This window comes from Habropoda laboriosa, unplaced genomic scaffold (assembly GCF_001263275.1).
Source record: "Habropoda laboriosa isolate 0110345459 unplaced genomic scaffold, ASM126327v1 scaffold244, whole genome shotgun sequence".
In the NCBI taxonomy this organism is placed as follows: Eukaryota; Metazoa; Arthropoda; class Insecta; order Hymenoptera; family Apidae; genus Habropoda; species Habropoda laboriosa.
This window is the reverse complement of record NW_017100399.1, coordinates 10,176-26,387: the sequence shown is the minus strand read 5'-3', so window position 1 is coordinate 26,387 and position 16,212 is coordinate 10,176. Positions and strand designations below refer to the sequence as shown.

Here is a 16,212-nt window from a genome sequence, read left to right as displayed (position 1 = left end):
AAAGAATTGAGAAGAAATGAAAGAAGTGATATTTTTTTTAATGTACCTAAAATGAGCTCTCAAAAGAATTACAAAAGTACTATGCAATTTTCACTTCGTTATTCACTTTGAAATTATACATGGCTCGAAATTTGTTTCCAAAGACAACAATTTTAAAAATTTCCAATTTTTATTTGAAATACAGTGTCAAAATGAAGAATTGAAAGGAAACAATGTTAATGTACCTAAAATGAGCTCTCAAAGGAATAATAAAATTATAGATCCCATTGCTGGCGTAATCAGCCGCCAAGATTATGGTCTTGTTCTGCCAATTGTACTCCTTGGCGTTCTTGTAGCTACAATGTTGACAAACCTAACGGTGAAAAAGTATTAACAATTAGAATTGAATTATTTCAGATAAATGTTCGTGTTTGAAATGTGAGAAATACAAACCTGTGCTAGCTGAAGACAGCACAGTGGTTTCTTTTCTTTTAGTAGATAGCATAACGTCGGCGATACGCCTATGAAGGGTGAAACAGGTGGAAATCCCTTGACGATCCTATAACAACGTCGATACTGGATTGAATTCTTGCATAATTCATAAAACAGCATCGACATCTTTTAGACCTCCATTAAAACATGAGAAGCTCTGAATTAAATATGTATTATAAAATAAACAATATAAAAGAAACGTCGTAAAATAGAAAATCTTCGAAAATGCAGATTTTCATTTTTCAAATTATTCGAAATAAATCTATAGTGTTTCTGTGTTACAAAAATACAAAGCTTCATTTTGCTATTATTTCATTCCACGTGAAAATTAATCAGTATCGAAAGAAATCTACAGTGTTTGCGTGTTATAAAAATACACAGCTTCATTTTAGAGCGAAAGTAGGCACCAAAACGCGATCAAAAAATTCCCACTGTCCCCATATACCGCGATCAAAAAAAGAAAAGAAACACTCAAATTCTGAATTTGTAATTTTGCAATTTTTGGTGAATTAAATTCGACCCAAAAATCGACGTCAATGGAACTTATCTCGTATTATATTTCCAGGACTATATGGACTACTGTATTCCATTCCACGTGAAAATTAATCAGTATCGAAAGAAATTTACAGTGTTTGCATGTTATAAAAATACACAGCTTCATTTTAGAGCGAAAGTAGGCACCAAAACGCGATCAAAAAATTCCTACTGTCCCCATATACCGCGATAAAAAAAAAAGAAAAGAAACACTCAAATTCTGAATTTGTAATTTTGCAATTTTTGGTGAATTAAATTCGACCCAAAAATCGACGTCAATGGAACTTATCTCGTATTATATTTCCAGGACTATATGGACTACTGTATTCCATTCCACGTGAAAATTAATCAGTATCGAAAGAAATCCACGGTGTTTCTCTGTATTATCTCACAAGTTTTCGATACCCGTATATTTTCTTACACTGAAATAGGGGAAGTGTATTTCACCACGATTCATGGGTCTCGTATTGTTCGATCGTAAATTGTACCGTGCTGATCATACCCATTGATGTAGCGACAAAATGTGGTATTATTATACTGTTCAGAGGTGTAGGAAGTGTGAAGCGTGTGCAAGTGCGAGGAATTGGTAAAAATACGAACGATATGAAACACGAGAAAAAATTCCTCGATAATGCAGCAACGTTAATATGTAAATTTTCAAACGAATTATATGTACAATCTGTTTCTTCAATTATTTAACTCTTATTTTTCTTTTCTAATTCCCCCTTTCCAATTTAACCGTTAAATTAAATGAAAAGAAAACGTTCCTCTATACTACGTATGTACATGCACGATGCAAAAACGAGATTTCCATACAACACATTTCTCCAGAATTCTGCTATTTCTTTAAAAAATAATTTCCATCTATTTACAGATGAAATATCGAAAAAGGAATATAACAGAATAGTTTTTTCCTGTATTTTTTACCGGTACACTGTAAATATGATAGATTAAAGTCAGCGGAAGAAAGACAGAAATAGCAGAGTTCGAACTGTTCAACTATCGTGCGATCAATTTTTCAGCTTCGAACAAATGCATTTGCATATATCCAACGGTGTACGGAACACTGAAATGTATACAGTTCATTGCTTCGGGAACGTCGGTGCACCGATAACGTTATAGCGCGCCATAAGATTCGAATGTAAGATATACACATAAATTAATACGTCCACGACGTTATCCGGGGGGAAAAAGAAATTTCTAGAGCAGGTAAACGGATCGTGCTGGTTTTATAGAATAATGCCTCGACGATCACAAATGTGTAATACCTAAAAGTACGATTTGCTTGGAGTAAAATTGACTAAAAATATGGAGCAACATATTTTTCAATTTTTACTTAATTTTGTTATGTTCTATTTTACAAGGAATAGTTCTCAAATGTAAATCCTTGATTTTTATGAAACTTCTAAATGGCGTAATTTAAAACGAAAAAATTTCTTATTTTTTTGTATGTTTGGTGGAATATCTGGGAAATTATTAGATTTAGAGAAATGGATAAAATGTAAAAATTGGTTATTGGTATTATAATATTCGTGTGGCATAATTGAAGCGTGAGTTCAACGTGAAAAAGTGTGAATACATAAAATGTGTTTAATTTCGTTGCAAACTTTTTCTCTTTTACAAGGAATATAAATTCTCAATGTAGGAGTATAAGTTCTCAAATGTGAATCGTTGATTTTTGTGAAACTTATAAATGGCGTAATTTAAAAAGAAAACAATTGTAATTTTTTTCATATATTATGGAATATCTGGGAAATTATTAGATTTAGAAAAATGGGTAAAATGTAAACATTGCTCGTGTGAAATAACGAAAGCGTGAATTCAACGTGAAAAAGTGCGAATATGTAAAGTGTGTTTAAATTTGAAAAAACAGTGAGATTTAACAGTGATATTTTACCGATCACACGAAGATAATTAAAATTTGTCACGCGTATGACACTTGGTTGTTAAATTAAAAAAATAGACGAAGTTACGAGACAGATAATTCGTATTAGAAAGTGTTTACGATTTCTGAAGGAAGCAGTTGTGAAAAGTAGCGAGAAGAAATAGATTTTTTTTTTTGTCAAAGGAAATTTCCTGCTTACTGGAAAATCCCATTCGCACTGATCAATCCAGCATGTTGGAAAGTTCAGTTCGGCCACGTCTAACATTTTCGTAACTTCATTCACTTCACATCGCCGCACGTTTCGCATCAGAATACTCAACTTCAATTTGAAAGTTCATTCCGCTGCGAGGCGGTTCAACGAGCGAAATTAAACAGCGAACTTCAGCGTACAGAGTGTAGACGATTAAATTCTGCTTCAATCAGTTAACAAATTCCGATGCTGCGTATCTACGCGACCCTCTTTATCAACTTTCTCCGCCGCGTTTCTTCCGCGGCACTTCTCGCGATCTCGCGCGCGCGGCACAACTTCCCACTGAAATGTGCACGCTGCTGGAAACCTTCTCGCTAATCAATCTTACGTAGAGTGTTTATCGGTGATCCCTGAATCTTTTTCAAAGTGTTCGATGGGTTTTAGGCTGGTAGAGTTAATAGTAATGCCTTTTCCAGTGTATTGTAGGCGATCGTTGGGGGGAAAATTAATCGGAATAGAAGAGAATAAATTGGAGAATTTTAGTTTTAAGGTTTGGAAGCAAATTACTGCAGATTTTTAATTTTTCGAGGCGAACGATTGCATATTGTTTATTTTCTAATGCAAACGATTGGGAATTTTTAACTTTTCAAAGCGAACGCTTGCAAACTTTTAATTTTCCAAGGCGAACGGTTGCAAATTTTTCAATTCTCCATGCGAACGTTTGCAAATTTCTAATTTTTCAAAACAAACGAATGCGAATTTTTAATTTTTTTAAGAAAACTAAATTTTTTATTTTCCGAAGTGAACGTTTGCAAATTTTTCAATTTTCCATGCGAACGTTTGCAAATTTCTAATTTTTCAAAACAAATGACTGTAAATTTAAAATTTTTCAAAGCATACGATTGCAAATTTCTAACTTTTCAAAGTACACCATTGCAAACTTTTAATTTTCCAAAGCATACCAGTGCAAATTTTCTATTTTCCAAAGCAAATCATTGCAGATTTTTAACCTTTCAAAGAAAACTGCAAATTTCTAATTTTCCTAAGCAAACCATTGCAAATTTTTAATTTTCCAAAGCATACCATTGCAAATTTGTAATTATCCAAAGCAAATCATTGCACATTTTTAACCTTTCAAAGAAAACTGCAAATTTCTAATTTTCCTAAGCAAACCATTGCAAATTTTTAATTTTCCAAAGCATACCATTGCAAATTTGTAATTTCCCAAAGCAAATCATTGCACATTTTTAACCTTTCAAAGAAACCTGCAAATTTCTAATTTTCCTAAGCAAACCATTGCAAATTTCTAATTTCTCAAAACAAACCATTGCAAACTGTTAATTCCTAAAACACAACAAACTGACAAATTCTAACGTTAAAACATAACGAATCGCTAAAAAACAGCCAATTTCAAATTTCATTCCAAGGAGATTTCTTATAGAAATCTCTTTACTCTAGGAATCTTACACCAGAAAGACAAAGTCAAGGATATCGCGATTTCCCAACGACTTCGATATCGTCATTCGAAACGTTCCCCCGTGACAACACAAGGCGATAGACATAGGAAGGACAGTTTATACGAAAGCGTAAAAACGTGGAGACTCACCCTTTGAAACTGCTGGGCAAAAGTCGTGCGTGAAGACGGCAGTGCATAAAGACGATGCAGGAAGGAAGACATCGAAAACATCCATGAGGACATACAGGGTGTCAGGCAGGACAGCATCGAGCAGCGATTCAATACCGTCGACGGTCGATTAGTGTGGCACACAGGCATCGAGAGACAGGACAGACCGACCATCAACGTAAACTTGTGTTTAATTGTGTTTCAGGTGTCGGTGAATGACGGAACTGGCGTGACATCGACCTTTTTGGCCAGCTCGAAACCTTCTTTTTTTTCTTTTTTTTTTTTTGTTACCTTTTTTTCTCGTCCTGTCTGTCTCTTGTCACCGTGACACTCGAACTTTTCAAATCGCTCGACGTTACTCGTTCCGAGATGGAAATCTCGTGGACGCTTTTCTTTTTACAGGCTCGAGCAAAATTTCACTTCGAATATCACAACGTTTCCACGTCAAACGGAGGCTTTACTTTTTTTTCTTTTCAACTGTTCAACCGCAAAATTATCGTCGAAATGTTACATGTGACGGCATCCGATGGGAAACAGATTTTACGAGTTTTAACACTTCGACGACATAAGATCCTCGAAGAAGTGGAATAATTTTCGTTCACAAAATAATTGTGTTATTCGAAGCAGTAGTCGAAGTGTTAAAATTCGGTGAAATTAGACAGGAAAGGGTGTAGTGGGATATATTTAAGTCACGTCTAATAGAATCACAGGAAGTAACATCTAAGAAGAGAAGAGTGCAGATAGAGGACGAGCACTGTGCACAGTTCCTATTGGCTGTGGAACTTTGTTTCTTGTAACGGACACTGGCTGATAAGATCGTGCAGATTTCCATTTACTTAATTGATTTATGTGTATCTGATCGAGCTTTGGGGAAAATTGCAAAACTGTACTCTGCACGATGTTACAGGGCATCTTTGATACGTGTTCTCGTGAAAATACTGGCGACGTTCGAATTAGGGATTCAATATACACTTCGTCATCTTGATACTAACAAGTAGACGTCTCAAATTCATTAGTAAAGTAACGAGTTTATTTGAAAATTACGTACTTTTGCTATTTCCAAAGCATTTTGCTAGAGTTCTCTACTTTTAGCGTATTGCGATTGCAAGAAAATGTGACAGCTGATAAAGTTATTAAGAAAATGTCAACTTTTGAGATACTTATTTGTAGTGTTAACCCTTTGAAAATTTATCTCATGTGAAACTTGGATAATCTAAGAATTAAGCTCAAGAGAGATTCTTAGAAAGAAAGTTAGAAAAGGACGAAATATTATTGTCATAATTATGATACAGGATTATGTATCCTGTGCATTAAAAATGATCACACACGACATAATTATCAAATATAATCTTACAAATATAAATTGATAATAATACAATTTTAATAACATAAAAATATAATTTTTTTTACCGAAATTCATAATTTTGTTAGACTGTCAAAGGGTTAAGGTGACGATTTGATGTTAAATTTGAAGAAGTAACCATTGCAAGGAAATAATTTTCAAACGTCCAATATTTTCTTTTTAAAACTAATATCGAAAGGTATATTGTTACGATATTCAGAATAGGAGAAGAAAGGAAATATAGTTTACACAAAATACGTCCGATGCACAAGAGACCGTGCCATGCAAGTGCACGAGACAGTGCAACATCGTTTCACTCGTAAAGGATCCGACGATCGTGCTTCAGTACATAGATCAAAGAGAGAGATTGGTCAAAGAGAAGAAATCAGCTTTCTCGTCTATCTAATAAATACGTCTATAAATTTATAGCGATCTAATATCATCGATGATCCGTTTCCACGCATCCATAAGGATATCGTATACAGCGGGAGAGACCTTGTACCTTCAATCCTTGCGACCTTCGACGTAAAGTGGATGACATGAATGGTGACCGTGAGCTAGCTGATCATACTTACGCTATCTTCTCGCTGGGCGATCTCCATGGGACGTCGTCGTCCATTTCGTCCTCGGATTCGTCGCCTTCGTGGTCTAAAGATTCTTGACCGGGAAGATGTAACGTTGAGCTCGTCAGCATGTCTGGCACCGGTAAGATACTTGGCCTTCTGCTTCCTGTAATAAATCGGTTACGAGACATTTTTACGTTGGAAGTGAACTGTATGATAACTGTGGCTTTATTTCAACGATTCGTATGTAATTTAATTTAATTTGTTAATGTAATGTTAGAAAAGAAATATATATATATATTTCAATTGTCAGACAATTTTTATAAAATTAATTTTTTTATATTCTTAATTGTACGATTGTGTTTTGAAACTTTACTGGAAGGACAGTTAAACAATGTTTTCTCTAGCTGTGAAGAGAAGTCTATTTAAAACCCATATGGATGTACTCAACTACTTGCAATCTATAAATATGCAAAGTTTGAAAGGAATCGAAGGCGAGTAATTTCATACGATTTTTGAATAGATTTCATTGTGAAATATATCTTGTAGAGTTAATGATTGACCTATACTACTTACACCCGACCAGAATTATTCTTGCTGAATAGATTTCTTTGTGAAATATATCTTATAACTCTATTGGTTGACCTATACTACTTACATCTGACGAGAATTATTCTTGCTGAATAGATTTCTTTGTGAAATATATCTTATAACTGCATTGGTTGACCTATACTACTTACATCTGACCAGAATTATTCTTGCTGAACAGATTTCTTTGTAAAATATATTTTGCAGCTCTAATAGTTGACTTGTACTACTGACACCTGACCAGAATTATTCTTGCTGAATAGATTTCTTTATAAAATATGTTTTGTAGCTCTAATGGTTGACTTGTACTACTGACACCTGACCAGAATTACTCTTGCAGACGAATTTGCGTATGATTCACGGAGTGTGACAAACGATAGTGATCTCAATCGTCAACTTACCTCTTCTTTGTGTAAGAATTTCAGGGCTGAGCAGATTTGGATTTGGCTCGATGGATCTGGGAACGTCCAAGTGGTTTCCGGTGATTGGCGTCTGCGGCGTGGATCCTCCATCTTTCAAGCACTGACGCGAATCTGCGAATCCTCCTGGATCTAGATAGGTTGCTGCAAAATTAAGGATCTGTTACTAAAAAACCATTTACACGTGTTACTTAGAAATCCTACGGAAGTTCTACGTTGGAAAAGAGATAGAATTTATGGTGAGTGACGAAGGGAGAAGAGTAAAAATATTTCATTCTTAAAGTATTCTGCAAGGAACATCAATTCTACAATACTTGGTAGAAACAACTCAAGGCTAGATTTTCGATGTTTAACACGAATGCAAAGAGTCGACTGTTTCGATATATCGATGTCCATGTGAGAGGAAGAAACTATCTTTCAAAGGAAAAAAAATATCTCCCAGATATTCCACGAATTTCAGACTTTTTGCATTGGTTAGAATTGATACATTATGTTTGTTGTTTACTAATCGACGACAATACGTTTCTGTAAAATATCCTTCTTTCTTGGCTTTTCGTTCAATTTTCGGTAGAATACAAACGGTGCCGAAAAGTATATTAAGAAATCGTAACTTTCAATTACGATGCTTTTCTACGTATTCGATAATATAGTGCAAAGCAATGGCAGCTTCTTTACTTTGATCGGTGATTATTGCAACCCGAGGTCCTTCCCTCTCGTAATCTTCAAAGCTACTTTGTGTCGTGTGGGTTTGTTTAATCCATTTATTGGTGGTTTTTAAATTATATACACGTGAAAGAACTTTACCGAATTACATTTCTAATTCACTTAATTTTAAGGAGTTGATTGCTTTTCAATTCTCATACCTACCCTAATTTCGAACCTGGAAATAAATGGGTTACACAAGATTTGTCGCAGTGTACTTAATTCGAGTTAACGCATTATCGTAGAGTGCTAAACATGCGTATTTTCTCCAATAACATGCAACTATGGTAATTACAAATGGTAAAAAAAATAATTCCTGCCATAAATCACAAAATCATGCTAAAGCCCAGGCTTCTAATTCACACTTCTATTTACGGTATGACTTAACGAATTAATGCATGAAAATACTTTTCTTGTAAAGCACAAGTCACAAAAAAGAAAGCAATGTAACATTGAAACATTGCATTTCAATTTACTGCATGCAAAATTACAACTCAGCTACAACACGACAGAAACGATAATCAATGATTAGCATCGATTAAAGCAATCTACAAAAACACTCTACATACACGCTACGAATTTACGAAAAAATTTCTCCAAAATACCCCCGATTAAACTCTTCGTACTCGCACCCCTACACGTCACTAATTTGATCAATACACTCTTACGGCGGGACATCGTTTATTACCACCGCGTCATACAAATCATTCAAATTGAACGCGAACAATTAATTCAATTTATCTCCGGCCAAAACGTCCACCGTAAAGCAAAGAAGAAAAACAAAACAACTTCCCCGGTACGAGTACAATTGATCGCCTCAAAAAATATCCACGCTAATAATTCTCCATAAATCAACCCTTCCGTGGACGCACGCGAAAAAAAAGAAAACGAAAAAAAAAAACGATACATCAGAGCACAAAAATATCGCGCAGTCATACAGAGAGAAAAACACAGAGAGACAGAGATCGAGACAGAAAAAAAGGAGGAAAATAAGAGAAGAAGGAGGAATCGATAGCGTGAAAAACTAGTAAGAAGAGAAAATTGAATAAAAAAGGAAGATAAGGGCAAGCGCATGCGACACTCACGGTGGACATCGGATGCGAGTATGTTGTGGTGTTCGAGTGGTGTGGGCGTGCTAGGGAGGACCTGTAAAATAACCTGTGGGGCCCTGTGTGCCTGTGTACCGTGTACGGTCTGTCCACGGGGCCCCGTGCAGGTCGTCTCCTGTCTGCAGCAAGCTGTTTCGTTCAGCGCATTGTTACAACGGTTGGAATAACGATGGTGCTCGTTTGCACCGGGCTTGTTTGCTGTACCGTTCCCATCACCGCCGGCAATCGTGCAGCTGGTAGAGATCGTGGTGGTTGTCGTCGTGGTACCGGCACCCGTTCCCGAATTCATCGTGGTGGTGGTGTTGTTGGTGGTCGTGTTGCTGGTCGAACTGCTGTTTGCATTCCCTGTCCCGTCTGTCTTCGTCTCGACCACCACTTGCATGCCCTCCACGCCGCTTCCGGTCTGGTTGTTAGCCACCACGAACGCCGAGTTCTCCTCCTTCGTGATGCTCATGTAGTAGCAGGTGTCCGTCTTCTTCATTATGTGACGCGGACCTTCCGGTAAAATGGGGTTAATTAGACAGGATTCGAGGAAATTGTTGGGTTGCCCGGTGGATTATGGATCCGTGGGGTAGGTGTGTCTAGGAATTTAATGAACTGACCTGGGATCTGTTTAACGAGGAGCTCACGGGAGATCCTACTCTGTTATTAACACCGGGAACCTCGATGAAGGGTAGAGAAATGACCAGAAAGTTTTGAACTTCAGTTATTTTTTTTTTCTTTTTTGTAAAATAGGTTGCGCAGGTGGTAATCTGTTTTTGGGTCGGAAGGTAATTGTATTTCTTGGATGAATATTCAGACAATTTTTTTTTTAATTAAATTAGATCTCGTCTACGGAGCCTTTTACTTTAGCTCTGTTTTTGTTGGAAAATCTTGCGCAGCCTATAATCTGTTTTTGTGTCAGAACGTAAATTGTGATAATTTTAATAATTTTAATTTTTCAACCTTCCAATAGCTTAGGCTTTACTAGGGTTAATGTATTACTGCCTTGGTAGATTCGAATTTCAATCGAGGCTTTAATTGGTAGGTCATGGGATTTTTGAAAATAATGTAATCTTGTGTACAAATGAATAAAATTTGAAATTAGGGTTCAATGTAAAAACAGGAGTATTTTGCCAAAAGTAAGAAGGAACGGTATTGTTCTAATGTCCGAAAAGGGACGTAAATATAGTATAATGAAGTTACCAGGATTCAGGAGGATGGTATCCTCGTAAAACTCCGGAAGTTCCGCCGGTCTGACCGCGACCAATGCCACCCCGTATTTACGATGACTATGGAAGGACGCGTAAGTAAAGGATTTGCCCTCGTACTCGCCGAAAAACCGGGAATCGCCTAGGATAATGTGATAAATCTCGTTTCCGGAACATTTTCCGTATAGCCTGTGCCATTCTTCCTGCGACTGTTGTCCCTCTCTGAAAAGAAACACCAAACCAAACCATTCTTCTTATTTTCTTCCATCAATTTTCTTTTTTTTTTCTATGGAAAAATACAACGTTCAACTTACTGTCCTCTGGAAGTGTGCAACAGAAGGGTAACCAAGGTTGAAGCACCGGGACACGTGCAATTGTTTGCCAAAAGGGCGTACTTGAATTCGTCTTCGCATACCACATGCTCCGCGAATTTCACGTGAAGCTTGTTCTCCGGACGGAAAATTTGAACGTACTGAGGAACATTTGGTGCAAAATCCTTCACTGCCCACGACCTATTAACGATAATTTCCAAAATGATACTGTTCCATATTTTATCAGGCGTAGAAATGAATTCTTTCCGACTTGATTCGCATAACTGGCCATTGAGTTTCTATCGCGATAGTATTGAGGTGGATGAGGAACGCCGTTGCACCGTTTTCGCCTCAACTTATGAAGATCCAAGCGTAATGGTCGGCGTACAATGTTATTCGTTAATTGTCCCGGCTGCAGCAGTTCGGCGGGTACGTCGCGATGGTTGGTAAAGGAAAAACTGACCGGAGGAGTAGGCGTACTGGGTTTTTATATCGTTAGGACAGGGAGACAGGAGTAGCGATAGATAAAGATAGAAGTGGAGGAAATGGTGGAAAGTGGTTCGTCCTCGTGCGAACCTGGATGGCACATGTGCGCTTCTTAGGCTACTCGAGGACGAAGGCGAGTCTTAACCCGGGGAGAGACGAAAGAGCGGAAACTAAAATCTGAATAGAAGAATAGAACAAGGTTCGGTAAGGGTTTGTTGGCAACGACGTACCCGCCACAGTATACTTGCAAGCTGCTAGAAAAATGTCAAAAGGTCATCAAGAATAATGAAAATTATTCCGACGATTCGGATCTGTTTTTATTCTTTTTTTTTGATAAAACTTCGATTGTACCAAAAAATCGGAAAGAATTCATTTTCACGCTTGATATATCAAAGACACCTTTAGTACCATTTTTATTCCTTGGGAACGAGACTAACCTAAGTATTGTGTGCTCGTCAGCAGCGGTTTTGTCGGCGTAATTCCTAGCAGCAAGAACGAAGCAAGCTTCTGCCTCGTTCATTCTGGCTCTAGTTAGATCGCTATCTTTCAAACACGAGCCCTGAATATAGATTACCCTCTGCGCCCAAATGGGCACTTGTAAAATCATTCTCATCGTGGTATCCAGTTCCATAGGTGACAATAGCACCACGTAATAGTCCTAAACGTAATTGAGAATTTATGAAATTTTCGTCGGACGATGTAGCCACTTGAAATCTTTTACATTTTATAATAGAATCAAAAAAAAAAATGGCGAGTAGGATAACATATTATCGCAAGAGGATGAATTGACACGCTATTGAAATCGTATTCGAAATTTTGATAAAAGTGCAATAATAATGAATGAAGGAACATCGAGAGAAGGGAATCGAGATGGCAAAGAGTAATTGCACGATCGAGTTTCTCACCTGTAGCAGGGGGTGAGCGTAAAATTCATTTAGAAAATCCATGATGGTGTCGGCTTGCAGTGTCGTACTGCAGACCACCACGTGTTTTTCACTTTGCGCTCGGTGCGAGGAATACGAGCCACCTAGCTTCTGCCTTTCCATCCACGTGAAAGCCAACTGCTCGAACTGTCAGAAAAGTAAAAGATGTCACCATTTGCTGGCTATTTGCCAGCCATTTGTTTATTGCAGCGTTATTTTATGGCTCGGCCTTTTTTTTTTTATCCAATTAGGTATCTCTTGAGCTATACCTCCCTATCAGTTGTGTGCTAACAAATTTAAAAATTGACCTGTACATCTTTTTCAATTCATACGATGAAACTAATGTTCACAGAAATTTTCAAAATTTTCGTAATTATAAACGTTAATCAGTGAAATTATTCTGCAGTGAAAAGGATGTATCTCTTTCAGCGCACGTAACAATAAAAATGAAATTTACGTAAATTTTTAAGCATGAAAATATAGAAAAATTGACCTGGATTTAATTTAGTGAAATTATTCTACACTGAAAATGACAAAAGTCTGAAAAAGTGAATTTTTCACGCAGAATTTTTGGAAAGTGTTGAGAGAATATCTTCCATCTTTTGCCACCATTTTTCATCAACAGTACCCTTTGAGTGAAAAAGAAGATAGTTCACGAGGAATAAGTGTTTTTATTTCAACATAAAAAATACTTTTCCCTTAATTTCTCACACAGGATTTTTAGAAAGTGTTTAGAGAATGTTTATCTACATTTTGCCACCGTTTTTTTTATGAATAACACCTTTTCTCAGAAGTCAGATCGCTGTTTTTTTCAAAAACATACTTTTCACTGCTACATTTTAATAATGCGCGAGAGAAATATTAATCTATCAAATTTCACGAATTTCAATCCACTGTACACAGTACATCCGAGGATTCTCTTAATCAGAGGATTCGAGCATCACGTGCCATCGACAGATTTGACAGATGAATCGCACTGTTATCGCTGTCATCGAAATTTCCATCATCGACTGACATCTAGCCTTTGATACCATCCTCTGTCATTAGTCAATGACCTGGGTCAACAAGTAGGATAACGTATTTAGGTCAGATTCTGCCCTCCGAGGGATTTAATTATGCGTTTGTTACTGACGTCCATTAATTAGATTGTTAACCCTGCGTTCTACGCCTGAATCTTATGAATTCTTGACAAGTAATCGAGCTTTGCGTGCAACGATACTTGCTTTTACGTCAACGGATTTAATCATAGCGTAGGAACAACGTTTATTTATGAGAATGAGTACTTACGTCTTTCATTTACAGTTATGTTTACTATTACAGAAATAGTGCGTGTACTGTGTTACGTGACGTAATTGCTAATTTTGCGTCAGAGGTGTCACTAGGTCGGTTAAATATATTTTCCATTGCAAATTGTCGTTTTAAAATTAAAAGTAAAACTTGCAGAACTAAAATCTCTCGTCTAACAATTTCTTATTTTTCCAGGTGTTTTAAAATGTTTTTCACTCTTTAAGCATTAAGCTTTAGGTGCTTTGTGGAGCTATAGAAATAGTCTAATACATTTGTTTCAACATTTTTTCAAAATTATAGCCGATATGAAAACAAAAAGATTTTACTTTAATTGATGCAAAATAAAAATTTCACAATTGTACAATTGTCTTTGAAATCCAAGTTAGAGTGCCTCTATGTGCTTTTTGGGGCTGTAGAAATAGTTCAACTTATTTGTTTCAGCATTTCTTCAAAATTATAATCAACGTGAAAACGAAAAGATTTTATTTTAATTGATGCAAAATAAAAATTTCACAATTGTACAATTGTCTTCGAAATCCAAGTTAGAGTGCCTCTATGTGCTTTTTGGGGCTGTAGAAATAGTTCAACTTATTTGTTTCAGCATTTCTTCAAAATTATAGTCAACGTGAAAACGAAAAGATTTTATTTTAATTGATGCAAAATAAAAATTTCACAATTGTACAATTGTCTTCGAAATCCAAGTTAGAGTGCCTCTATGTGCTTTTTGGGGCTGTAGAAATAGTTCAACTTATTTGTTTCAGCATTTCTTCAAAATTATAATCAACGTGAAAACGAAAAGATTTTATTTTAATTAATGCAAAATAAAAATTTCACAATTGTACAATTGTCTTCGAAATCCAAGTTAGAGTGCCTCTATGTGCTTTTTGGGGCTGTAGAAATAGTCCAACTTATTTGTTTCAGCATTTCTTCAAAATTATAATCAACGTGAAAACGAAAAGATTTGATTTGAACTGACGGAAGAGAGAAGTTGTATAATTTTTGATTTAAGAACTGTTCATTTGTTTCTGAGATCCTCTATTAGGTAGAGATTGAACTTTCGTGACATTTGTACGGGATTTTAAACTTTGTGTAGAAATTCACGTTCATCAACATAACCACCAGCGGTATATAGCTCTTTTATTTCCCAGCCATTAAGTTCCCTGCATATAAAAGTCTCGCGACGTCATCGGTCTTTAGATTTTCGTAAGACAATGATCAAGGCAGAATCGATGGCACTTTTACGACTGTCGGGAAACGCGCGCGTCATTTCTCCAGTAACATTCGTCGTTAAAAGGGAAATAAAGTTTTACGGGATCAGTAATTCACGGCGCAATAAATATTCCCTAGGCTGTGAATAGCAGGAAATAATAGCCGAATACTTTCTGCCTCTGTAGAACTCTGTACAGTGGAAGATCGCGTCAACTACCGTAAAAATGATCGCTTCGATGATATTCCGGTGAATAAACTTGCCGAGAAAATGGATATTTTTATTATATACGTAAAATTAACGTGAGAATAAAGCGACAACATTTTTGTCTCCGTTTGTTTCGCAGCGCAATTGCAGATTATTCCGGTATAGAAAATATGAGTCCGTTGGTCGTTAATTTTCAGGAAATTACCAGCGTTTGCAAAATATCTCATCGTCAATTTTTCTTTAAATTTGTTTCAAAAATGCTGTATTTTGTTATTTGCTCGCTCCAAATATTAAAGCAGATATTACTATTTCTCGTCACATTTCAATTCTCTCCAAATGTTTTCTTTTCAAACCAATTCGTTCTAAAATTCAATCGGTAAAATACACATTTTTCCCTCAATTTTATCCCCATTGTTTGTGAGTTAAATAAAATCGACGATATAAGCAAAATTAGATTGTTCGAAGAATTATACATACCTGAGTAGGTAGAACTATAAGAGCAACGCAGATCATGATGACCATGTAAAGCTGCGAGGGCCAAATATCAGGTACAAAGTCCCCGTAACCGACCGTAGAAAACGTGACTACAACGTAGTATGTGCTTTGAAACAGATTCAGATGCCTGTGCCCCGCTCTCTGGAAGTGTTGGATCCCGCATACGCTGTAAACACATGTGGGAATGGAAGTTTCGTGTGAATGTTTGTAGCGAATCAGAGTACGCTAGAGTAGCAAGCGTGACCGAGGGATGTTTGGGTTAAAGCGATAGATGTGCGAAAGAAGAGTGTTTTGGTCAGAGCGACAGAGGTATAAGAGAAGAGTGTTTGTGTCGGATCAATAGAAGTGCAAAAGAAGAGTGTTCGGCTCAGAGAGAGAGAGAGAGAGAGAGCTGTGAAAGATGAGACTTTTGAGACAGAGCGATAGAGGTGCAAAAGAAGAATGTTTGAGAAAGAGTGATAGACGTGCAAAAGAAGAGTACTTTGGTCAGAGCGATAGAAGCGTGTTTGGATCAGAGCAATAGAGACGTAAAAAAAGAGTTTGAGAAAGAGCGATAGAGGTGCAAAGAAGAGTGCTTCGGGCACAACGATACATCAGAATATCGTATAAACTAAGGGTGCGTGGCCACCCAAGGGTTTAAATGAACGCGACTGAATGTCTACGAGAAATGACTCTACAG

At 36.6% G+C, this 16,212-nt stretch overlaps 1 protein-coding gene across 1 annotated transcript in view; it reads right to left on the bottom strand.

The window, feature by feature from the left end:
- Positions 1-15,699, bottom strand: part of LOC108575270 (potassium channel subfamily T member 2) — a gene marked incomplete at its 5' end in the record, with an annotated part of 22,500 nt that extends 6,801 nt beyond the window's left edge. Inside the window, 11 exons of the mRNA XM_017938026.1 lie at positions 225-352; positions 433-538; positions 4,687-4,695; positions 6,622-6,775; positions 7,599-7,760; positions 9,404-9,922; positions 10,613-10,839; positions 10,932-11,129; positions 11,852-12,072; positions 12,320-12,484; positions 15,516-15,699. Of these exons, the coding sequence (XP_017793515.1) occupies positions 225-352; positions 433-538; positions 4,687-4,695; positions 6,622-6,775; positions 7,599-7,760; positions 9,404-9,922; positions 10,613-10,839; positions 10,932-11,129; positions 11,852-12,072; positions 12,320-12,484; positions 15,516-15,699 (2,073 nt within the window). The remainder of the gene's footprint in view (positions 1-224; positions 353-432; positions 539-4,686; positions 4,696-6,621; positions 6,776-7,598; positions 7,761-9,403; positions 9,923-10,612; positions 10,840-10,931; positions 11,130-11,851; positions 12,073-12,319; positions 12,485-15,515) is intronic.
- Positions 15,700-16,212: the final 513 nt, after the last annotated feature.